General features: G+C 44.1%; 1 protein-coding gene and 1 non-coding gene across 4 annotated transcripts in view; both read right to left on the minus strand.

Moving 5' to 3' along the window:
• CEP20 (centrosomal protein 20) overlaps positions 1-26,320 on the minus strand; it is a 73,700-nt gene that overhangs the window by 33,587 nt on the left and 13,793 nt on the right. For 2 of the 3 annotated variants that reach the window (XM_077448928.1, XM_077448930.1), the window contains 2 exons: positions 21,509-21,593; positions 20,287-20,402 (listed from right to left, as the gene is read on the minus strand). In XM_077448928.1, the coding sequence (XP_077305054.1) occupies positions 20,287-20,402; positions 21,509-21,593 (201 nt within the window). Of the gene's footprint in view, positions 1-20,286; positions 20,403-21,504; positions 21,594-26,320 lie in introns of those variants that run through there. The other variant, XM_077448929.1, reaches the window with a different exon arrangement.
• Positions 15,753-15,834, minus strand: TRNAS-GGA (transfer RNA serine (anticodon GGA)). The gene has a single exon. It is a non-coding gene; the product is annotated as a tRNA-Ser (tRNA).

The raw sequence follows: 26,320 nt of genomic DNA on the forward strand, positions 1-26,320 counted from the left end.
TCTTAACCACTTAATGGCACAATGGCACGGACAAGCACAAGCACGTACCCGTACGTGCCTGCCTTCCAGCGGGTGGGGGGGTATGATCGGACCCCCTCCCGCTGGCTGTGGCGGTCTGTTTCACTTCAGGAGCGATCCGGGATGAGGGGATGGCCGTTGGTTTCTGGCCATCCCCTCGTGATCGCTCCTGGCGAATGAGAAGCTTCCCCTGCCTGTGTAAGTGTAAACACTGGCAGGAGGAAGTGATGTCACTCTCCTCGTGGCAGTCTTTTTGACCGGACGGCGAGGAGAGAAGGCATCCAAGTAAGTGCACCAACAGTACACTGACACGTAGGTACACATAGGCACACAAATCTCCCCTGATCACCCCCTGCCCCCGCCCCCCACAGTCACAGTGTTACTGATTGCAGTGATCATTTATTTACTGATCACTGCATTTAGTGTCAGTTGTGACTGTAAAAAGTGTCAGGGCAGTTAGTGTTAGGCCCCTTTAGGTCCAGGGTAGCCCCCTACCCCCCCTAATAAAGGTTTAACCCCTTGATTGCCCACCCCCCAGTTAACCCTTTCACCCCCTTTTGCCAGTGTCACTAAGCAATAGTTTTTCTGATCGCTGCATTAGTGTCACTGGTGGTACTAGGTAGCTAGATATTTTTTAGGTTCACCGCCAGCTTTTTATAGTGTTAGGAACCCCCATATACAACCTAATAAAGGTTTTAACCCCCTGATTGCCCCTAGAGTTAACCCTTTCACCAGTGATCACCATATAAGTGTCACTGGTGATGCTGGTTATCCAGTTAGTTATTTAGGTTCCCTGTCAGGTTTTTATATATTCACTTTTTATAGCATCAGGTAACCCGCCATTTATTACCCAATAAAGGTTTAATCCCCTGATCACCCGGTGGGTGATATCAATTAGATTTTAGGGTCAGATAGGGTCAGCGTCGCCCCAGGCAGCGCTAGGTTAGTGCCAGTACTGCTAATACCCACGCGCAAAGCATACACCTCCCTTAGTGGTATAGAATCTGAACAGATCAATATCTGATAAGATCTATACTAGCTTCCCCAGCAGTTTAGGGTTCCAAAAAAACGCATTGTTAGTGTGATCAGTCCAGATACCTGCTAGCACCTGCATTTTGCCCCTCCGCCCAGCCCAGCCCACCCAAGTGCAGTATCGATCGATCACTGTCACTTACAAAACACAACACACATAACTGCAGCATTCGCAGAGTCAGGCTTGATCCCTGCGATCGCTAACAGTTTTTTTTTGGTAGCGTTTTATACAGTCGCTGACAGCCTAGGTGCTTTTTTATCTGAGTCTCACTAGTTGTACCACTAAATTTAGAGCCCAAAATGGCAAAGCGAAGGTACACTAGTGAAGAGGCCTACACGTTTCTGAGCATGACAGATAGTGAAGAGGAAGTCACTTATCTGTCAGATTCAGGCTCAGAATACGATCCTGTAGAGGACAGCGGCTCCATGACAGATAGCTCTGACGACGAAGGTGAGGTCCCTGCTAAGGTCAGGTGTACTGGACCCCGATCTTCTGATGTTGTTGAGGTGCAAGAACCGCAGGTCCCTCGTATGGAGCAGAGAGCCAGTACTAGCGCCGCTCATCCTTCTGGTGAACTGGCAAGCACCAGCGGCCTAGTACACTCTGGACGTACATCCAGCACTGCAGTAACACGTGGTGACGTGGCGAGTCCCATAAGTGCAGTTCAAGCTGGCGAGGTGGCAAGCACAAGTAGTGTCCCACTGCCACTAAGAAGAAGACAAAGACAGGCCCGTCGTTCCCATAGTGCCCTTCCTGCAGAATTCGCCAATCCTGATTGGGTGCCCACCACTTCTGCAGCACCAGTACTTCCCCCATTCACTGGCCAACCCGGTATTCAGGTGGAAACAGCTGATTTTACGCCACTTGATTTTTATTCGCTGTATTTCACGAAAGATCTCTATAGATCTATTGTGGACCAAACTAATTTATATGCAGGTCAACACATCGCCGCTAATCCCCAGTTGCCTTTCCTTGCCAGAGATTGGAAACCAATTACGGTTTCCAAATTTAAGACCATTCTGGGCCTTTCCCTCAACATGGGCACACATAAATGCATGATGTTGCGGACATATTGGTCCACACATCCAACCGACCATATGCCCGTGTTCTCTAACTCCATGTCCAGGAAAAGATACGAGCAGATCTTGCGGTTCATGCACTTCAATGACAATGAACTTTGTCGTCCTCGTGGAGACCCTGAATACGATCGGCTCTACAAAATTCGGCCCCTCATAAACCACTTCAACCAACTTTTTGCAGCCTTGTTTATTCCCCATCAAGTTGTCTGCGTTGATGAGTCCCTGATTACATTTTCTGGCCGCTTGTCATTCAAACAGTACATTCCCAACAAGCGTTCCAGATACGGGGTCAAGCTCTATAAGTTCTGTGACAGGGCAACAGGCTATACATGGAGCTTTATGGTTTATGAGGGAAAAGATAGTTACGTAGAGCCGGAGAACTGCCCTGACTACATAGGAAGCGTTGGCAAGATAGTGTGGAACTTGGTGTCACCCTTATTCGGAAAGGGGTACCACTTGTACGTGGACAATTATTACACGAGTGTGCCACTGTAATCATTTGTTTGATCATCAGAATGGAGCATGTGGCACCGTGCGACCTAATCGCCGGGGCTTTCCCCAGGGGCTTGTAGATTCCACTCTTAGGCTGGGGGAGAGAGCCTGCTTGTGGTGCAATAACTGAAGTCGAGGGATAATAAGAATGTTTTCGTTCTTACCTCCCTTCATGCAGGCACGACGGTCCAAATTCCTACGTCGACTGGTATTGTGGAGAAACCCCTGTGTTCACGAATATAACAAAAATATGGGAGGGGTGGACCTCAATGACCAGTTGTTGGCGCCATATCTAGTTGCTCATAAGGCCAGACGCTGGTACAAAAAAGTGTCTGTTTACTTATTTCAATTGGCTTTGCTGAACGCTCATGTGCTATACAGAGCTTCAGGCAGGACTTTATCCTTTCTTTTTTTCCCAGAGAGAGATTGTCACAGACCTTCTGTATCCAGACGGTTCTGCACCTCACCATTCCCAACCAAATGCAGTAAGCCGGCTGCATGAGAGGCATTTTCCGTATGTCCTCGAGAGTACCCCTACCCAACGAACCCCCCAAAGAAGATGTCGTGTCTGTACCAAGCGCGGATATAGGCTGACACCCATTGTTATTGTCCACACTGTACTGGCAATCCTGGTGTTTGCATTGGTGAATGTTTTGAACGCTACCACACACTAGTGAAGTTTTAGCGTAGGGTACAGCATTTCACAGGTTAGGACACACCAACACAGGGTCTCCCAAGATGCCATCACATTTTGAGAGACCCGATCAGTTACAGTTGTTACAGTTCAAAAAAAAAAAAAAAAAGTGTAAAACAAATAAATTAAATAAAAAAAATAAAAATATATAGAGAAATATCTTCTCTATTGTTGCTCTTTACTGTATTCTATTCTGCAATATTTTATTATGTTTTATCATGCTTGCTTTACAGGTATGTAATTTTTTTTATACTTTACTGTTTACCATGTTTTATTGTTAACCATTTTTTTTGTTTTCAGGTTCGCCATTCAGCTGCAGTGTGGATATATTTATCTTGATAGCAATAGCGTTTGCTCCCACGATACATAAAGCTGCGACTCCAGTGCTGTAGGAGGTGGTTTCACCACCACAAAACAAAAAAAAAAAAAAAAAAGAGCATATATGCCGAAGCATGGGGGCAGCAGGGGAGGAGGAGCGATTTTGCTCCTAATGCCGCGTACATATGGTCGAAATTCCGACGGAGGGCTTGCCCATGGAAAAGTTCGACCGTGTGTATGCGGCATAACTTTTTTGCGGGAGGATGCCCCCATGCTTCGGCATATATATATTTTAGGCACAGGTTGTGTTAAAAAATGTTTTATTTTTTACTGTTTTTTTTTTGGCATTTGCTTTGCAGGTATGGTATGGTAAGGTTTTACTGTTATACTGTAATGTTACTTTGTTTTAATGTTAACCATAATTTGCTTAGCAGGTACGCCATTCAGTTGCAGCATGGATTTATTTATCTTGACAGCAACAGCATTTGCTCCCACGATACATAAAGCCGCGACTCCAACGCTGAAGGAGGCGATTTCACCATTACAGTTAAAAAAAAAAAAAAAAAAGAAGAAGAGCATATATGTCGAAGCATGGGGGCAGCAGGGGAGGAGGAGCGATTTTGCTCCTAATGCCGCGTACATACGGTCGAAATTCCGACGGAGGGCTTGACCGTGGAAAAGTTTGACCGTGTGTACACTATATTGTGGGATGATGCCGCCATGCTTCAGCATATATAAATGGTGCATGTATGCCCATCATTAGAAGTGGGTGGATGAAGGGAGGTATTCTAATGGTGGGCATACCCACTGATCAATCTTTTTTTTGTTCAGCCAACAGGCTGCATGCAAAAAACAAAAAATAAATAAATAAAAGATTACAATATATGTCCAACAAGGACCAGCAATGTACTGGTATGTTGCTGGACTTTGAATGGTTATACCAGAATGATGCCTGCGGGTTTAGGCATCATTCTTTTCAGCCAGTGATCAGCTTCCATGTAAAAGCAATCCTAGCGGCTAATTAGCCTCTAGACTGCTTTTACAAACAGTGGGAGGGAATGTCCCCCCTCCCAGATATAAACAGCGCCATTGGGAAATTGGGAAAGCTTTTTATCACATCAAACGGTGTGGTGAGATGCTTTGAGGGCAGATGAAAGATCTAGGGTCTATTTAAAAAATAGGAAGGAACTGAGTACCCGTCACTACCTATTGCTATCATAGGGGATATTTACATTCCCTAAGATAACAATAAAAATTATCAAAAAAAAAAGGAAGGAACTGTTTAAAAATAAAAAAAAAATAAAGCAAAAAAAATATATAAATAAAAAAATAAATAAATAAAAAAGCACCCCTGTGCCCTCTGCTCTTGTGCAAAGGCGAATGCAAGCGCTGGTCTGGCGTCATATGTAAACACCAATTGAACCATGCATGTGAGGTATCACCGTGAAGGTCAGATCGAGGGCAGTAATTTTAGCAGGAGACCTCCTCTGTAAATCTAATGTGGTAACCTGTAAAGGCTTTTAAAAACGTATGTAGTTTGTCACCACTGCGCATTTGTATGCAATTTTAAAGCATGTCATGTTTGGTATCCATGTACTAGGCCTAAGATCATAATTTTTATTTCATCAAAAATTTGTGCAATATAGTGTGTTTTAGTGCATTAAAATGAAAAAAAAAAAAAGTGTATTTTTTCACAAAAAAATGCGTTTGAAAAATCGCTGCGCAAATACTGTGTGGAAAAAAAAAAAAAAAGTGATATAAAATGCCAGGACAGTTCAAACCCCCCCCCCCAAATTACCCCATTTTGGAAAGTAGACACCCTAAGCTATTTGCTGAGAGGCATGTCGAGTCCATGGAATATATTTTATATTTTGACACACCTTGTGGGAAAAATAATTATTTAATTTTTTGCACAAAGTTGTCACTAAATGATATATTACTCAAACATGACATGGGCATATGTGGTATTACACCCCAAAATACATTCTGTTGCTTCTCCTGAGTATGGGGATACCACATGTGTGGGACTTTTTGGGAGCCAACTGCGTACGGGACCCCAAAAACTAAGCACCGCCTTCATGCTTTCTAAGGGTGTAAATTTCACTCCTCACTGTCAAATCACAGTTTCGGAGGCCATGGAATGCCCACATGGCACAAACTACCTCCCAAATGACCCCATTTTGGAAAGTAGACACCCCAAGCTATTTGCTGAGAGGTATGGCGAGTATTTTGCAGATCTCGCTTTTTGTCACAAAGTTTAGAAATTTGAAAAAAGAAAAAAAAAAAAAAATGTTTTTTTCTTTACTTTCTTCATTTTCAAATAAAAAATGAGAGCTGTAAAATACGCAGCATGGCTCTCAGCAAATAGCTTGGCATGTCTACTTTCCAAAATGGGGTCATTTGGGGGAGTTTTGTGCCATTTTATGGCCTTCAAAACTAATAGGTAGTAAGGAGTGAAATCAAAAATTTGCACCCTTAGAAATCCTGAAGGCGGTGCTTGGTTTTCGGGGCCCCGTACGCGGCAAGGCTCCCAAAAAGTCCCACACATGTGGTATCCCTGTACTCAGGAGAAGCAGCAAAATGTATTTTGGGGTGCAATTCCACATATAACCATGGCATGTGTGAGCAATATATAATTTAGTGACAATTTTTTGTCAAATTTTTATTTATTTTTTTGTCATTATTCAATCCCTTGGGACAAAAAAAAAAAAAAAATATTCAATGGCTCAACATGCCCCTCAGCAAATAGCTTGGGGTGTCTACTTTCCAAAATGGGGTCATTTGGGGGGTGTTTGTGCCATCTTGGCATTTTATGGCCTTCAAAACTGTGATAGGTAGTGAGGAGTAAAATAAAAGATTAATGCCCTTAGAAATCCTGAAGGCGGTGCTTGGATTTCAGGGTCCAGTACGCGGCTAGGCTCCCAAAAGATCCGACACATGTGGTATCCCCGTACTCAGGAGAAGCAGCAGAATGTATTTTGGGGTTTAATTTCACATATACCTATAGCATGTGTGAGCAATATATCATTTAGTGACAACTTTGTGCAAAAAAAAAAAAAAAAAAAAAAGTTTGTAATATTCCCACAACTTGTGGCAAAATATAGAATATTCAATGGGCTCAACATGCCTCTCAGCAATTTCCTTGGGGTGTCTTTCCAAAATGGGGTCATTTGGGGGGGGGGGGGGGGGTTGTACTGCCCAGCCATTTTAGCACCTCAAGAAATGAGATAGTCATAGGCAGTCATAAATTAAAGGCTGTGTAAATTCCAGAAAATGTACTCTAGTTTGTAGATGCTATAACTTTTGCGCAAACCAATAACTATACGCTTATTGACTTGATTTTTTTTTTTTTTTTTTTTACTAAAGACATGTGGCTGAATACATTTTGGCCTAAATGTATGACTTGATGAATGAATGATAATTGAGTTTATTCGATTTTTCTTAAATATCAGTTTTTCCTCGAAAATTTTCGGTCTTTTTCCATTTATATCGCCAAAAAAAAGAAAAAAAAAACCCAGAGGCAATCAAATACCATCAAAAGACAGCTCTATTTGTGGGAAGAAAAGGATGCAAATTTTGTTTGGGTACAACATTGTATGACCGCACAATTACCAGTTAAAGCAGTGCAGTGCGAAATTGTAAAAAGACCTCTGGTCCTTAGGCTGACAATTGGTTCGGGGCTGAAGTGGTTAAAGGGTTTTTAGCACAAGGGGCAACATTGTCTCTTGTCGCCGCTCTGCACTGAAGCCACAAAATGTTGACAGGCTCTTGTTTCTAGCTAAGAATCTTTAAATTGGTTTCTCTGACATAATACCTGAATTTATTTTTAATGTAAATTTCTTTATTTCACATTACGTTGTTTTTCATTACATTTCTTTCAGTTTGCCTGAAGAGACGAGTATTATTGCTTAGGTTATTGCCATCTTATTTGTTCAGAGTTTGTAAATCTTTAAAATAAAAAAAGTTTGAGAATCACGAGAGAAATGTGATCTTCATTCTCTAAGCAAAAAAATAGGATTTGTTTTATAACAGCTTACCTGTAAAATCCTTTTCTTGGAGTACATCATAGGACACAGCCTTAAGTATTTACTTAGTGGATTATAGCTACCTTCAGGTGTTGACACTGGCACACCCAATACAAGAAGTTGACTCCCCTATATAACCCCTCCTCCTTCCACGAGTACCTCAGTTTTTGTAGCCAAGCAATATACTTAAATCCCATGAAAGAAGAGAGGCGGGACCTCTGTGTCCTATAACATACTCCAAGAAAAGGATTTTACAGGTAAGCCGTTATAGAAATCCTATTTTCTTTATAGTACATCATAGAACACAGAGCCTTAAGTATTTACTTAGTGGGACGTCCCATAGCAATGCTACTTGAGAGGAGGGAGACACAACCCGTAGGGCACCCCCAGACCTTGAGGACTTCTACTGCTGCACACTGCACCCGAAGGTGATATCCTTATTCCTTCTTACATCCACTTGGTAAAATGTTGTGAATGTATGGAGCAAAGGAGGCCTGGTGACGCACTGCCCAAGCAGCACTAACCGCTCTGGTAGAGTGCGCCTCAACTTAGGCAAATAGGGGGAATCTTACCCCTTAAATCATAAGTTTGAATTATAACTTGCAGAATCCACTTAGCAACAGTGGATTTTGATGCTGCCTGTCCTTTTTAGGACCTTCTGGCAGAATAAATAAGACATCAGTCTTACGAATCTGAGCAATTTTCTTTAACCACTTGCTTACTGGGCACTTAAACCCCCCTCAGTCCCAGACCAATTTTCAGCTTTCAGCGCTGATGCACTTTGAATGACAATTGCGCGGGCATACAACACTGTACCCAAATGAAATTTTTATCATTTTTTTCCCACAAATAGAGCTTTCTTTTGGTGGTATTTAGTTACAGCTCGGAGTTTTATTTTTTGCTAAACAAACAAAAAAAGATGCAAAAAAAAAAAAAAAAAAATCATGTTTTAATAGTTTGTTATAAAATTTTGCAAACGGGTCATTTTTCTCCTTCATTGAAGTGCGCTGATTAGGCGGCACTGATAGGCTGCATTGGTGGGCACTGATGGGCTGCATTGGTGGGCACTGATGGGCTGCATTGGTGGGCACTGATGGGCTGCACTGGTGGGCACTGATAGGCATAGTTAAGGCGGCACTAATAGGCACAGATAAGGCGGCACTAATAGGCACAGATAAGGCGGCACCGATGGGCACAGATAAGGCGGCACTGATGGGCAAAGATGGGCACAGATAAGTGGCACGGATGGGTGGCACGGATGGGCACTGATAGGTACCACAGATAGATGGGACTGATGGGCACTGATAGGTGGCACTGATAGGTGGCTCTGATAGGTGGCACTGCTGACACTGATGGGCGGCACTGCTGGGCACTGATGGGCGGCACTGGGGTGCAGCACCTTTGAGGCAGATTTTGGGTGGCACTGTGGGTGGCACTGCTGGGTGGCACTGTGGGTGGCACTGTGGGTGGCACTGCTGGGTGGCACTGTGGGCACTATGGGCACTGCTGGGTGGCACTGACAGGGGGGCACTTACTTTATTTCAGGATGGCACTGCGGGTGGCAGGTGGGCACTGGCAGGGGGCAGGTGTCCGTTTAAATTGCTGGCCGTGATCGGGACTGATGTCCCGAACACGGCCGCCGGCGATCGGCTTTTTTTTTTTCTCCTCGCGCTGTCAGCGCGAGGAGGAATACTAGCCGATTACCGGCTCCGTTTTATCACATGATCAGCTGTCATTGGCTGACAGCTGATCACGTGATAAGGGGTCGGGATCGACCCCTTACACGGATCGGTGATCAGGCGAGTCTCACGGACTCGCCGATCACAGAGCGCGCCGCGCGCGCCCCTCAGGGGGCGCGCAGGCCGCTCGTAACCGGGACTACGTCAATAGACGTAGTCCCGGAAATGTGGGTCCGCGCTATTGCCGTCATTTTGCAATAGCGCGGTACCCAAGTGGTTAAATAGGTTTTCATTGCTTTCACTACATCAAGACAATGTAGTGATTTTTCTTCCCTGGAATGTGGTTTTGGGAAAAACTATGGCAGGACAATATCTTCAGATGAAAGCCTGAAACCACTTTGGCAAAAAACCTGGACAAGGGCGTAACACCACTCTGTCCTCATGAATAATCAAATATGGCTCTTTACAAGAAAGAGCAGCCAATTCTGAAACCCTCCTTGCTGAGGATATAGCAACCAAAAATATCAGCTTTCTAGTCAGAAGGACTAAGGGAACATGCTGTAATGGTTCAAATAGCAGTTTTTGTAACACTGGCAAACCTAAATTCAAGTCCCAAGGGGTTAAAAGGTGATTTAACTGGCGGATTAATCCGCATCACCCCTTGCATAAAACCCTGGACTAAAGAATACGGAGCAAGCTTTAAAATAAAACAGATAAGGCTGAGACTTGGCCCTTAATAGTACTTAGGGTCAACTTCATCTCTGGGCTGTATCTATGACCAGGCCTAAGTAATCCAGCCTTCTTACTGGTTTTAAGGAAGACTTCTCTAGGTTGAGGATCCAACCGAGACTTTCCAGGTAACTGGTTGTAATGTGCACGCTTTGCCTTAAGCGAGTCACTGACTGGTCTATTAACAATAGATCGTCTAGGTATGCCAACACGGTTATGCCCTGTGCCCTCAACCTGACTAGAGGTGGGGCCAGTATTTTTGTGAATACCTGTGGTGCTGTGGCTAGCCTGAAGGGTAAAGCCACAAACTGAATGTGCCGTTGTTCCACTTGGCATCGCAGAACCCTTTGGTGAGCAGGAAATATAGGGACATGCAGATATGCATCCCTGATGTCGATGGACGCCAGAAGTTCTCTGCCTTGTAGGATGCAGACCACTGACCTGATCGACTCCATTCAAAAGGAGTGAATTGTTAGGAACCGATTTAGATTTTTTAGCTCCAGAATGGGCCTGACATCTCCATTCGGTTTTGGTACCATAACCAGGTTTGAATAGAAACATAAACCTTGTTCTTCTGTGGGGATCTGTAGGATCATGCCTTGAGTCAATAATCAGGCTAATGCTTGAAATAGGGATTGTCTTTTCCCTGGATCCTTGGGAACGTTTGATCTCAGAAAGTCAGAAACTCCCAAAACCCTAGTTTGTATCCTAGAGTCACTGTGGAGAGAGCCCATCTGTCCTGAGTTTCCCTCTGCCAGACTTCTGCGAAATGCAGAAATCTCCCCCCCCCCACCTTGGTGAGGGGAGGCGCCTCTTCATGAAGAGGTCTTAGTATTCTGCTTTGTAGTCTTGCGGCTCCATGTCTTCCTTTGAGCCTAGGCCTGACCCTGCGACTTTCCTCTGGAATCTGATGGTGGAAGCCGTCGCCACTGCCTACAGGCGGATGCGCTTGGCGCAGGAGAGAAAGTCAGTTTAAATGAAGGACATTTATACTTTCTTTTGACTAGCAAAAGAGTACTTTTTCCACTGCAAATTATCTGGATGTATTTATCCAAATAATCGCCAAATAGTTGCTCCCCATGAAATGGGAAACTAGACAGCAGGTTTTTGCAGGGTGCTTCGGTAGACCAGCACTTTAGCCAAAGGGTCCTACGCATGTGTACTAGCACAAGTGCAAGGTGAGACGCCTGGGGAATAAAATCCTTTATAGCATCTATGGCAAAACATAATGCTTTTGATAAATTGGCCAACTCACTGGCCTGTTGTGCAGGGAGCTCGTTAAGGGCCTCTGTGAACTGGTCTTTTAAGGACTGACAGATTCCTAAAGTTGCAATTTCAGGCTGAGCAACAGTGCCTGCTAAAGAAAACAAGGATTTTTACAGGAATTCCAACTTTTTATCTGTTGGATACTTTAAATTTTTCAGTGGACAATGCACAAATGCTAAACGTTTATTCACACAGGAAATCACAGAATCTACTGCTAGAACTTTCCATTTTTTGGTGAACTTTTCCTCCATAGGATAGAGAGCTGAGAATCCCTTTGGAGGGAGAAAATGCTTATGCGGATGGTCCCATTCGGTATAAATAAGCTTCTCTAGTAATGTGTGGACTGGAAACGCATGCACTGGTTGTGAAGGTTTCAAGGAACCCAAAGAAGAAACCAGATTTTCAGCTTACTCTGTTAGGGCTAGCATGAAAATGGAGCGAACCACGACCGTAAGGATTTGTACCTCAGATTGTGAACCTGAAACTTCAACTGTTTCCTCCGCAGAGGAGTAATTGGTTTGTTTTTCACGATTGTTTGAGGGTAATACCTCATCCTGTCCCCACTGTTCCCCTGGAAAGGAATTTGGAGTGAGAGGAATCTAGCATGCTTATCCTCTTTAATGGAGGCTGCGAATAAAGCCGCTAATCTTCCATCTAAGCCCTGCAGGGCAGAGGAAAATGCATATTCAGTCACGTACACAGTGCTTCCAATGACTCACCCTGGCTTGCCATGTCAGATATCTCCAGAGAGGATGACAATGTGGAGGCATGTCTGGAGTTCCCAGCGCCTGGGGGTGGTTTTGGTGCCTTAGTAGTAAACCTTGAAGCCATAGTGCAAAGCATAAAAAGCAAAAGGTACTCTAAGAACTGTTCTATTTATTTGAACAATAGTAGGAAAACAGTGGTAGCATAGGATGATCTAATGCTAAACAATACTTTTTTTCCTGTACTGCAAATGCCTGTGTAAACCCCTCAGCGCTTCTGTGTCCTGTGGCAGCCTTACTTCAGCTCCTCCGATAGACACTGTTTCCCAGAGTATCAGCTTTAAGCTTTTTCAGGTGTGAGACTTGATTGTCTATGCGCCACACCCTTTCCTGTGCTTTAGCAAGAGTCACCTCAGAGGGGAAGCGGGAAGGGGATATACACAGTTTTATCAGCTTTTCAGATTTATGCTTGTTTAAACATAACATATATCCCTTATCCACTCAGTTTCCCCATTTAGGGGGAGAGGAGACCCCCCCAGCTGCTGAGGCACACGCTGTATTAGCACAGATTTAAACAGGGTCTATACCAGCCTTTCTCAACCTTTTCAACACAGAGGAACCCTTGAAATAGTTCTCTGATCTCTGAGAACCACTGCTAAAAATGAGAAATCTACAACTCATGATACATTAGTGTGATGGTCAGTGGGAATGATGGTCCTTACACCTGTGGTCATTGGGAAGAATTACCTCCTTACAGATAGCTAAAAAGATCAATGGTGTGAATGGGAACTTATCGGAGAGGCAGAGATTGCCCAATGCTGAAGGAACCCCTAGCAACCTCTGGAGGAACCCTGGTTGAGAATCACTGGTCTATACACTATTACTCCCTCTGGAGGAGTTTTTAAGGAATTTTACAATATAATTAAAAGAGAAGTCATAGGTGGACTTTGCAGTTCCTATGCTTTCCTCTTACCTTTTCCTCGCTGCAGGATACTGCTTGTAAACAGACAGATCCAAACTTCACCCATCACGGTGGGCAGTGTGGTTATACCTTCAAAGACTGGGGCCCTTTTAATAGGGGTTCCACTCCTTTGGACCATGTATAGCACCCCTCAGGACAGCTTTAGGTAATGTAGCAAGACCAAAAAGTCCTGGTTCCTAGGGTCCAGCCCCCAAAGAGGAGCGTTACAGGCAAAACCTCGTTTTTCTATGCGAGGATCGTGTAATATCCTGGAGCCGCAGTGGCGGGATGGATCTGGTTGTGGAGGGTTTTTAAATCCAGCATGGATCCCTCCTGGAGCCCCGCAGACCACATCTTCACTCGTGTTAACACCTTTAGACACTGGCGAAAAAACTGAGGTACTCCTGGAAATAGGAGGGGTTATATAGGGGAGTCAACCTCCTGTATTGGGTCAGCCAGTGTCAACACCTGAAGGTAGCTATAACCCACTAAGTAAATACTTAACGCTCTGTGTCCTACGATGCATGATGAAGAAAATCGTGATTCTAATTTTTTCCAGAATTGTGCTCTAACATACACATACACACACTAAGCTTATGTACACTTTAGGATACTGATATACTTTAAGGGAGCTTAGACTACATCAAGAAAGTTGCCTTCTGAATGTGGTGCATTTCAGAACAGCATTTACAAGATAAGATTAAAAAATGCCTGTGTGTGCCTAGCATGATGATGATGCTGCTGCACATCTTATACGGCTGGTAACACGGCGGATAAATTAAGGCTGCAGGCAACAAAAACAAATTGATTCCTGGTGTATGATCTTTTTTTTGTCTCCTTAAAGCTTAATTTGTTTGGCATATATGCGTAATATAATTGAGCTTTTGTGCTACTAAAGAAAAAAAAATTAAAAGTTCAAAGTCTGTCAGGTCACCTGAGTCCAGGTGACAGATGCACCCCGTTGGGGTCTGGAGTGCCCCGCAAGGAAATGGACCCTATGGCTGACTGCTGTGGATGGAGCTCTAGGTGATACAGGAAAGCAGGTACTCTGTAGTACCAACACGGGTGACACTGGGAGCTGGAGCATGCGATTTCCCAGGGCACGGCATCCAAGAGCCGGCGGGTGTTCACCAGAGGCCCCTAGTGGTGGGGATGGATTTAACTGCAGTCTGGCTCCAGGTCACGACCCCTAGGGCCTCCCAGCTCATGCTAGACTACAGGGAGGTAGAAAGGAAGCAGCAGACTGCAACAAAGGATAGTCAAGAGATAGCCAAAGGTCGGGGCAACAAGCAGGTAAGGATAGTCCAGAACAAGCCAAGATAGGTAACTGGAGTCATACATAGCACACAGAGCAAGTAGCACACGAAAGCCAAAAACAATATTGATCAGCAGGGCTGGCTTGCAGTGCACAAGTTAATATAGAGTTCCCTAATAGGAGCTGGGGTGGAGACATGCTTTGAGGAGAGATTACTTAAGCAGCCAGGTGAGAGTGGCTGGCCTCTTAAGCTGACAGACAAAAATTACTGCATATCCATAGCAAAGTCACAGTGAGTGAGCAGGGTATTAACCAAAAAGAAAAAAGGAAAAAAAAAAAAAAAAATGGAGTTACGTACCCGTAACATCCTTTTCCGGGAGTCTTTCAGGACAGCCACCTTAGAGAGACACTGGCTCCTCCCCTCTTAGGAAACACCGCATTCAATGTCACAATTTAAGCCTCCTCCTCTCTCCGTCCCTCAGTTCTTCCAGAGTACCTCCGGCCAACTGGGGAGACACAAGAACACGTCAAAACAAACAACCAAACTTTTAATCTTACCTGACGGTCTCATGTGATGAGTTCCCGAAGATCTCCAAAAACCTGGGTGGGAACCGGTGCTGTCCTGAAAGACTCTCGGAAAAGGATGTTACCGGTACGTAACTCCATTTTTCCCCAAGTTCGTCTTTCAGGACAGCCACCTTAGAGAGGATAAGCGAGTACCTTGTCTTAGGGTGGGACTTACTGCTTGCAGCACTTTACGACCAAAGGCTTGGTCTTTGGCTGACAGAAGATCCAATCTATAGTGCTTCACGAACGTAGAAATACTGAACCACGTTGCGGCTCTACAGAACTGTTCAGGAGACGCACCAGCCCACTTTGCCTGCGAAGTTGTCACTGCCCTGGTTGAGTGTGCTCTAATTCCAACTGGATGCTCTAACACCCCAACCACGTAAGTCTGCCCAATGGCTGACCTTAACCATCTGGCTATCATACGTGTAAAGGCTTTGGAACCCTTCCTAGCCCCTGAAAATAACACTAAAAGTGAATCAGACTTCCTGAACTTGACTTGTGCAATCTAAATAATGAAGGAAACATCTTCTAACGTCCAATTTATTAAGATGTGTTCCTGTTCTCTCACTGGCTTTGAACGAAAAACAGGCAGCACAATCTCTTGGACTCTCTGAAGACTAGAGGCTACCTTAGGTAAAAAGGCCGGATCTGTCTTAAAAACTGAATGGTCCGGAAAAGGAGTGCCCTAACAAAAAGGGCTTCAAGTTTACTCACTCTCCTTGCCATAGTGATCGCCACAAAAAACACAGTTTTGAGAGTGATCAAACATAACGAGCAAGATTCCAATGGCTCAAAAGGTTCCTTTGTGAGAACCTGTAAAATTAATAAAAGATCCCGACTGGGAAGGGAGCGACCAAAGGCTTGGTCTTTGCCTACTTAAGGCTCTAAAGAACCTTACTATCCCAAGGTCTGATATTAGATGCCTTTGGCATAGTCGGCAGGATCTGAACCTGCGCGGGGAGACCCCAATGGATTTCCAGTCCATAGCCTTAACCACTCGGCCACGACTACTCCAGAAATACGCTTGAAGCGGATACCTGACTCTTCAATGTTTCAGGGGCTAAACCTCTATCTGCCCCTGACTGCAGGAACTCTAGAACGGCCACCGAGCTGTGCACATTGAAGGAGTTCTCTGAGCACCAGCTATTGAACCGCCTCAAAACATTCAAGAAAATGGTCTGAGTTTCCATTTACCTGCAATTCAGAAGAGTGGCTACTAAACGATCTGAGACCCCTTTGCCCTTCGGCAATTCCTCCTCAGTAGTCAGGCTGCAAGGTTCCACCTGGGGACAGCAGATTGGACCCTGGGAAAGGAGACACTCCTAGACCGGGAAAACCCAGGGGGGTTCCACAGAAAGGCCCTTCAGAATGGAGAACCACGGCCTCCTGGGCCAATGAGGTGCGATTAGAAAAAGGTAGTAATCTCCACCTGAAACTTCTTTAACCCTGCAGGAATCAGAACGGGAGGGGGGAAAGCATAGCACCTAGAGAAACCCTAACTCTGTGCTTAGTGCGTCCGCTCCCGACATCCCATCTCCCCTGTTCATGGAACAGGAGATGGCTTCTTTCGCGTTTTCCCTTGAGGCAAAAGAGGTCTATCGAAGGAATCCCCCACCTCTGGGTGATCATTTCGAAAACGTCCTGCTTGAGAACCTGGTTGCTTTCTCCCCGTGTTCTCCTGCGGAGGAAATCTAATACCTGAATTTGCTCTCCTTTCAAACGGATCACTGGAAGGACAGGAATTTAACCTTCGGCCCATCTGAGGATGGCTTTTGCTAGGGCCCATAAGGATCTGCTCCAGGAGCCCCCGTCTTGTTGACGTAAGCCACTGCCAAGGGATTGTCTGACCTGACTCTTACATGATGTCCCCAGAGCACTCTCTGAAAGGTCCTGAGAACCAGATCTACTGCTCTCAACTCCCTCCAATTTGAGGATCTCTTTGACTCCTTCCTCTCCCAGGTACCCTGTTCCAAACGGGAGTCTAGGTGTGCACCCCAACCTGAGCTGTTTGTATCAGTTGTAACCACCCTGGATATTGGCAAAATCCATTCTAGGCCTTGTGACAAACTTGCTCCCTTTCCCACCAAGGGGACCTTTTTACCTGGGTTGGAACCGAAACCAAAGAGTCCCAAGACCCCTGACTGTGGTCCCAAACCTTCAAGATGAATAGTTTGCAGAGGACGGTAACGTAACCCCGTCCACTGAACTGCTGGGAGCGTGGATGTCAGTAGGCTCAACCTGACCTTCCTCACTGAGTTCTGACGGTTGCCCTGGAGAAACAACAGTGCTTTGTCTACCTTCTGGATTTTCTCCAAGGAGGGAAGACCCTTTTGTTCTGTTGAGCCCAGCACCTACCCCAGGAAGGTGACCCCTTGGGAAGGAATTTAGGTTGGGTTTCTCTAGGTTCAGAGGCCAACCCAGGCTCACAAACAGGTCTTTTGTTACCTGTGGATCCCAAATCAACTGCACCGGAGAAGGGACAAACAGGAGAAGATCGTCAAGATACACGATCACCGAGACTTCCCTGAGACGCAGGAATGCCAGAACCTCTACCATTACTTTGGTGAGGATACGAGGGGGAAGGGGATAGCCCAAAGGGAAGTGCTTTGAACTGAAGGTGTAGCACAGAGGTTATCACTGCCAGCCTAAGGAAACGCTGGTGGCTCTCTGCGATGGGAATATGCAGGTATGCATCCTTACTATCGATGCCCTGAAACAGTTTTGGCGGAAGAGGTGCCCTCACCCAGTGACTAAAACCAACCAAAACCTTCTGTAGGTGACCAAGACACACAGACGCTTCAGGTTCAGGATGAGCCTGAACTATTCCGAAGGCTTGTGAACCACAAAAATGTGAGAATAGAAGCCTTGCCTGTCTATCCTGCTGGGACCTGTATTACCACTTCCTGTTCCTCTAACTCCTGAAGAGGAAAGAAGGGCACATTTTGGCAGCTCAGTGACAAGGAGTCTCAAAAGAGGAGAGCTCTGAAAACTCCAAACGGTAACCTCTTACGATGATCCCCAACACAAACTGATTGGAGGTGATCATCTCCCACTGGGGGAGGAAGGCCCCTTTTTTACTGCTCCCCATATTTCTTCTTAAGGGGAAAGGCCTTTTTCTTATCAGCCGTGCGATCTAGCACTGCTTCAAGACCTGGCCCAAACAGCAGGTCTCCTGTAAAAAGGATTCCAGAGCTTTGCTTTGGACGCCTTGTCCCCCTGCCATGTCTTCAGCCTTAAGGCCCTCCAGGCTGAGTTGGTCAGAGCCGAGGACCTTGCATACATTCGCATGGATTGAGCCGAAGCATCCGCAGTGTATGCTGACTCCTTAAGCAGCATGGGAAAGGAGGATAGAAAAGTCTCCTCTGCCGTCATTGCTTCATGCATTAATCTGGATAAGCCAATACTTCATATTACGAGCCACCACTGTGGCTGCTATGGCAGGCTTAAAGATTTTCTTATGATAAATCCCAGGCATCCTTCAGAAGTGAATCCATCCTTCAAACCATAGGGTCTGAAAGTACCCCCATGTCCCCAAGGACAGGTCAGTATGCCTGGACATCTGAGAAAAGGCAGCATCTAACCTGGGAGATTTTATTCCAGACAAGAGCCTCCTCTTCCGCCCAAGGAAACCTTTGTTTTAATGCACCAGAAAAAAAAGGTTTTCTTTTGGGATCCTGCCATTCCTGATGGCATTGATCAAGACGTCATGAACCGGGAACACCCGCTTCCCCTAGGCCCTAGTACATCTGATCGTGGGGTGACAGTGCCTTTTTCTCTTGTATGCCTACAGTGGTATGAATAGCTCCCAAGAGCTTATCCACTTCATCCAGGGGAAGTTTATACCGTGAGGTTCTTTTGGGTTCCCCATCCAAGCCCTCACCATCAGATTCCCCTTGGGAGTCTCAGACGGCACTGTCAACTTCTTCCTCAACTTCCTCTCTGTAACCCTCTGGATTCTCCCTATCCTGCGGGAGGAACATCCATTGGGTTAGGTGGAACACTCTGCTGCGCTGGTGAAAGAGTGCTCTGGAGCTGAGGCCACTGGAACCTTCACAGAAGCCGCCAGATCTGCACCCTGTTCTGCTGCCTGCTCCCTAATGGCGCCCAAACAGGTACCTGAACCCTGGACCCTCAGATTAAAGGTCTGATGCTCTACCGACTGAGCTATCCGGGCCTTCAATACACTCCTTACAAAGTGCCTTGAACCAGGAATTCCCCAAAGAGGCTCTACATGAAAGACACTCCCTCCTAGAACCAAGGGGGGGACATGCTCAAGTCTTTCTGAGACACAGAAATAAAAGAGAGGGCAGCATAAAATTTAAAAAGAAACACCAGCACTACTTAAGAGGACCACCGGGAGTGCCCCCTAGGATCAATCTCCACCTGGATCCCAGACGCACTGCCCTTCCCCCCCGACCACCTAGGGGGAAAAAACACCAGTGGAGCTACTGGTTATAAAGTAAGGGAACACCTCCCCAGGGTTTTCCTTACCTTTGAGTGGCTGGTGCCGTTAACTCCAGGAGCACCTGAAGCCACTGCTTCGGACATTCTCCTGTTGAGGAAGAGTGGTACGAACGTGCCTCCAACAGCTGCCTGTACAACTTAGAAGAGAGGCTGCACCAGCCGAACGCTTGGTCCCCCTTCACGACCGCGTCCGGAACCAGAAGACGCGGGTCCAACGAAGATGTCCGCCCCCACCAGAACTGACGTCGCCCGTCATCTGGTCCGGCCTCCAGCTCCAAGCCGACTGCAAACACAGGGGGACCTAGGATGTCCTGTTGCAGCGCCCCACTGGGCGAAACGAAAGGATGGACCTCCCCAAACTTCCTGCTTTCCCCAAGCGACGTTTAGAGTGCGTGTAAGACGGTCAGTACGAAAGTCCAGCTCCCCAGCCGACCGGACTGCCGATCCCGTTGTAACACCCGACTGGGCGAACGAACGGATGGACCTCTCAAACTTCCTGCTTTCCCCAAGCGAAGTTTAGAGCACATGTAAAAACGGTCAGTACGAAAATTCAGCTCCCCGGCTGACCGAACTGCCGAAAGTAGACCGATAGACGATCGGACTGCCGAGTGGGGCCGGAGCTCCGCTCGGATAGCTTCAGTCTCGCCAACTGATTTAGCTAAGGTTCCTTAGCGGTGTCTCCCCACCGGAGGAAACACCATAACTGAGGGACGGAGAGAGGAGGAGGCTTAAATTGTGAAATTGAAGGCGGTGTTTCCTAAGAGGGGAGGAGCCAGTGTCTCTCTAAGGTGGCTGTCCTGAAAGACGAACTTGGGAAAAAAGGATCTTTTCTGATTGACACGTTTCAATTCTACTTTACACCTCGCTAAGACAGACCCATATTTTCTAGCACCTCCGGCATATTTTCTACAGAATTATCTTGCCCTGCTCAACAGAGAAACTCTGGCTCACCGTCTAGTGCAGTCTCCTTCCTTTTCTAATGCAGTTATTTTCATTTACCTTTTGTAATTTGGCCTGCTATGCCTTCAAAATTCCTTCGTGTAGGGTTCTCCAATGGAAAAGCAGCACCTCTGTGTCCATATAAAAAGTTAGAGAGTATCCCATATAGTATTGGTCTGTAAAATCAGGAATATGCATTAAAATGCATGAATATATTGACACAAGCAATATCATTTGCAAAGACCTGTACTTTGTATAACATAAATTTTTAACAAAGAAAGACAAAAAAAAAAAAAAAAAGTAGAAAATTTTGAAAAAAATAAATAAAAAAATGTTACTTGAAGCACACCAAGAGCTTGACCAAGGTAAAATGAACAAAAAACATAACTAAATATTTCTATAAAGAAATCACTAATATTTCTGGAAAACTCCCGCTGTAGCGTTATTTTAAATGCATCTCTTGTAGTCACGCTAGAGTCCATTCTCGTAATGGCATCGTGGTAACACAACGCATGTTAAATGCTTTGGCGCAACGCAGTTTTATTTATTCTTACTGGTGCCTCAATGTACCTTCCAATGGATGTAACACGCATGGAGCATTTTTTGGCAGCACACATAACCACACCGCTTGTCAGTGTAGCGCAATGCATGTCCATCAGAAGGTGTGATGTAATGCCATTCAGAATTCATTCATGCACCACAGCACATCAGAGAGCGAATATAGAAAAAAATGGGGTTCCCTTGTGCTATCAAAGTGAACAACATCTGAGTGTGGTATGTCGATTAGATTGCTGCTAGACCTAAAATGTATACCATGCACTTGAACAAAAATAAATAAAAACGGTGATCAGCGCAAACTATATACCCTATATTACTACAAAGATGGAATATCCTTGTCTGAGATTTATATGTATTCTAACTCATAGATAAAGTGCAATAAATCAATATAAATAATTATACAAATACTAAATGGCGAGTCCTAGTGTAAACTGCTGCTTGTGCATGCAATTATTTGTGCTAAATATTAACTACTGTGCAAACTACGCAAATAAATTATTTTCAAAAAAATGCGCAACACATTACCATAAGAGAGTGAATGGCGTATCGCACCAAAGCATTTAACATTATCAAAGTGTTGCTGAGCGTGACACTAAAAACACACAGTGGTGCATGTGTCACCAGAAAGCAATCACGTGAACAAAACCCTACAATAAAAGCGACAAAGACAAACATTCAATATGTGAATTTGCAGCCAAGTTATGAAAAACAAAACATTGCTTACACAGATTGAGCATTTGCGTCTTCTACAAAGTTAAGCTCCCGGCCAAGAAAAGATCTATCCAGTGGAATATCAGACAATCCAGTTTCTGTAAACCAAACATAATTACACAATAAATGTTATCCACCGTTAATGGACAGGCTGTGCAATTGTAATGCTGGGTATGTGCAAGATTAAACTAAATCAAACTAAACTAAGAAATGCCAAAAAATTGTTGTCTTGGTGGTTAAGTGAAATGAAAAAGCAGACAGACTGCCATCCTGAAAGAAATAAAGTTACCAGATCTATGCATTTTTAAACTTACATTCCATCTATTAAAGCACTGTCAGAATTATGCAGAAGATACAACTTAAAAAAAAAAAAAAAATCATTGATCAATTTAATTTTTCTTATCACATTCAAGATTCTTGAGCTCTTGCATAAAAGAGGACATTTTTCTTCTTAAACTTTGGGTAGTGTCTGCAACCTTAGAGTAACTATTGCCGATTTAACCAAAAAATACACCATTTAAAAAGAGGAATATTGATATTTGCCTACTTTAATATATATAAAGGGGGAAAAACACTGCGCTATAGTTTGTAAAAAGATGGCCACAACGGCCACAACAGCAGCCAACACTAAAAACAAACAAAGTTCAACAGATAAAATAATAAAAACAGTGTAGCGCTTCAATAAAAATTATAAAAATAATAATAGCAAAACAAAAAATCGCACAGAACCAAATGCCTGGAAATAAAAGTCCAATATAAGGCACTCATTCCACTATATTGATGGCATAGGAGTGACCAAACCGTCACATGGAAGGAAAATGGTGTACTGGACGAATATGTTCATGCAGGTAAACTTGATTGTAAACATCAGTGAATAGTAGATAAATACTTCTTACCGGAACAGTTGGACTCACACAGTCATATGACGGTTGAGTCTAGAAGGCTTGGGGTCACAATCAAGGACCAAGGAGTGTGAGGAGAGAGGTCAGTTGAGCTGGTGGAGGAGCTCCAGGCGGTTGTAGGCTCAAAGATGGATCCTTTCAGATGGAACATCAAAGGTCGAAGTAATCAAGCTCAAACGCAGCCCGTTGGACCAATACTCCAGCCTCCCCCGAATGGGGAGGGGGGTGTTTGTGAAGTTTTAAACCAAAACAATGGAGAAAAGGAAAAAGAAAAAAAGGCTCCACATGGTGCGGGTCAAACGATATAAAAACGTTGGTTTATTGAAGTCAAAAGGTAATAAATGACTTAGTGATCACATAAAAAAACGAAATGAACTTTAAAAGCAATGTGGGGTACCAACAGCTCGCCCGACGCGTTTCGACATATGTGTCTTCAACTGGGGCATGTTTTTTTTATGTGATCACTAAGTCATTTATTACCTTTTGACTTCAATAAACCAACGTTTTTATATCGTTTGACCCGCACCATGTGGAGCCTTTTTTTCTTTTTCCTTTTCTCCATTGTTTTGGTTTAAAACTTCACAAACACCCCCCTCCCCATTCGGGGGAGGCTGGAGTATTGGTCCAACGGGCTGCGTTTGAGCTTGATTACTTCGACCTTTGATGTTCCATCTGAAAGGATCCATCTTTGAGCCTACAACCGCCTGGAGCTCCTCCACCAGCTCAACTGACCTCTCTCCTCACACTCCTTGGTCCTTGATTGTGACCCCAAGCCTTCTAGACTCAACCGTCATATGACTGTGTGAGTCCAACTGTTCCGGTAAGAAGTATTTATCTACTATTCACTGATGTTTACAATCAAGTTTACCTGCATGAACATATTCGTCCAGTACACCATTTTCCTTCCATGTGACGGTTTGGTCACTCCTATGCCATCAATATAGTGGAATGAGTGCCTTATATTGGACTTTTATTTCCAGGCATTTGGTTCTGTGCGATTTTTTGTTTTGCTATTATTATTTTTATAATTTTTATTGAAGCGCTACACTGTTTTTATTATTTTACTTTAATATATACACGCACACACTCCAAATCACTGTTTGCTGATCCTCGATGTAAACAACATTAGGTGTATGAAAGTTCTAACATCTGACATAAAGAACACCCTCTGTTTTTAACACACACTGTTAGACAGGGCCAATATGGTTGTTTTGCAGGCTTGGGAAATCTTTTGTTTGCGATGTGTATTGACCTTCCATGTGCACCTTGCTGCAAAGGCTAGTTACAGTGGGGAAAATAATAAATTTGATCCTGTGCAGATTGTGTATTTTTTTTTTTAATTGAAGTGTATTTTTTCTCCCAAAAATTGCTTTTGAAAGGCCGTGTGACATAAAATATTGCAAGGAACCCCCATTTTATTCACTAGTGTCTCCGTTAAAATTTATATATATATATATATATATATATATATATATATATATATATATATACATATACACACACACACACACACACACACACTCTCTCTAAAAAAATATATATATATAATTTTTTTTAGAGAGTGACCTAATTTACAGACCCAAGTTCCTTTCCTCCCTTTGATCAGAAAATGAAAAGTTACATTGCATCTCTTCTCCATCTCTTGGCAATGACCATAACATTTGCTGGCTTTTTTTTTTTTTTTGACAACTCTGAGCAAAAGAAAGGCTCTGCACTGTTTACATTGTGTAAATGCCCGCTTAAGATCATAGGGGGGGGGGGGTGAATTTTTTTAACGATTAATCGTGCAGCTCTACAACTTACAAAGAAATTAATGGTCTACAATTATCGTATGTGTATTTTAACCACTTACCCACTGGGCACTTAAACCCCCTTCCTAACCAGCCCGATTATTGTAATAAAAAAAAAAAGTGTTTGGGGGCCTGGGTCCTGCCCCAGGGGACCTGTATCAATGCAAAAAAATAAAAATAAAAATAAAAAGTTTTAAAAACTGCAGTTTTTTTTTCGGGAGCAGTGATTTTAATAATGCTTAAAGTGAAGCAATAAAAAAAAAGTATAATATTCATTAAAAATTTAGTATCTGGGGGGTTGTCTATAGTATGCCTGTAAAAGTGGTGCATGTTTCCAGTGTTTAGAACAGTTTGACAGTAAAATTACATCTCTAAATGGAAAAGTTATTTAAAATAACTCACAGCTATATTGAATTGTCGATCCGACAATACACAAAAAAGTTCGATAAAAATGGCATGGAATTACAGGGGAACCCCGAACCAAAATGTAAAAAAGAAAAAACATAAATTCCATACCAGGCCAAGGAGGAAGAAGGAGACGAAGGAAAAAAAAAAAAAAGAAGAAGAAAGAAGAAGACATAAGAAGAAGGAAGAAGGGGCGGCACAGTGGTGTAGTGGTTAGCACTCTCACCTAGCAGTAAGAAGCGTCGCTGGTTTGAATCCCAACCACGACACTACCTGCCTGGAGTTTGCATGTTCTCCCTGTGCCTGCGTGGGTTTCCTCCGGGCACTCCGGTTTCCTCCCACAACCAAAAGACATGTAGGTAGGTTAATTGGCTTCTGTTCAAAAAAAATAAAAATAATTGGCCCTAGTATATGAATGGGGACCTTGGATTGTGGGCTCCTTGAGGGTAAGGAACAATGTGAGTTTGCAATGTACAGGGATGGGATAACTGTAGACACTCAGGTTGAACTGGATGGACTGGTGTCTTTATTCAACCTTACTTACTATGAAACTATGAAGATGACATAAGAAGAAGGAAGAAGATGACATAACAAGAAGGAAGAAGAAGACATAAGAAGACAAAAGAAGAAGAAAGAAGACAAAAGAAGCAGATATGTGTCCCATTACCAATTCACACAGGAGGCCGCCGGGATCTGGGGGTACCCTTGTTAAAGGGGGCTTCCAGATTCTGATAAGCCCACCCGCACTCTCCCAACCACCGGGTAAGGGTTGTGGAGATCAGGCCATTCTCCCCATCAACATAGGGACAAGGTGCTATGGGGGGGCTACCCAAAAGCACCCTCCCAATGTTGAGAGCATGTGGCCTGGTCGTCCTCTTACCCCCCCTTTTCCTGCAGCCTGACAGTTTGCTCGCTTGGATAAGGGTCTGGTACGGATTTTTGGGGGGCCCCCCCACGCTCTTTAATTTTGGCGCTGGGTTCTCCTTAATATCCATTCCAGACCTGAAGGGCCTGGAATGGAATTTAAGAGGACCCCCAAGCATTTTTTTTTTGTTCAGGGTTCCCCTGTGGGGAAATCCATGCCGTTTTATCAATGAATTTTTATGTGTATTGCGGACCAACAATTCATTATAGCCGCGAGTAGTTTTAAATGACTTTTTCCTTTAGAAACTTCATTTTGCTGTTAGACTGTTCTAAACACGGGAAATATGCTCCTTTTATAGGCATACTATAGACACCCCCCCCCCCCGGTACAAGATTTAAAGGAATATTAAACTTTTATTGTTTCACTTTAAGCATCGTTAAAATCACTGCTCCCAAAAAAAAAAAAAAAAAATTAAAAAACACGGGCATTTTTAAAAAAACGTTTGCATTGATACATGTCCCCTGGGGCAGGACCCAGGTCCCCAAACACTTTTTATGATAATGCCATGCATATAAGCCTTTAAAATGAGCACTTTGATTTTCATGTTCGTGTCCCATAGACTTTAGCGGTGTTTGAATGAAGTTTTTTTTTGCCTGTTCGCATGTTCTGGATGCAAACCAAACAGGGGGTGTTCGGTTCATCCCTATCCACAAGCTATGGTGTCTCTGAAAATTGAGCACACCTGAAGTACTGACGGCCTATCTCATTTCTTGAGATCCTAATATGCCAGATAAGTACAAATACCCCCTTTTGGAAAGTAGACATTCCAAGGTATTTCGAAAGGGCATGGTTGGTGAGTTTTT

The sequence above is a fragment of the Lithobates pipiens genome, unplaced genomic scaffold (genome assembly GCF_037356315.1).
Source record: "Lithobates pipiens isolate NorthernLeopardFrog02 unplaced genomic scaffold, aLitPip1_a1.2 Scaffold_22, whole genome shotgun sequence".
Classification (NCBI taxonomy): Eukaryota; Metazoa; Chordata; class Amphibia; order Anura; family Ranidae; genus Lithobates; species Lithobates pipiens.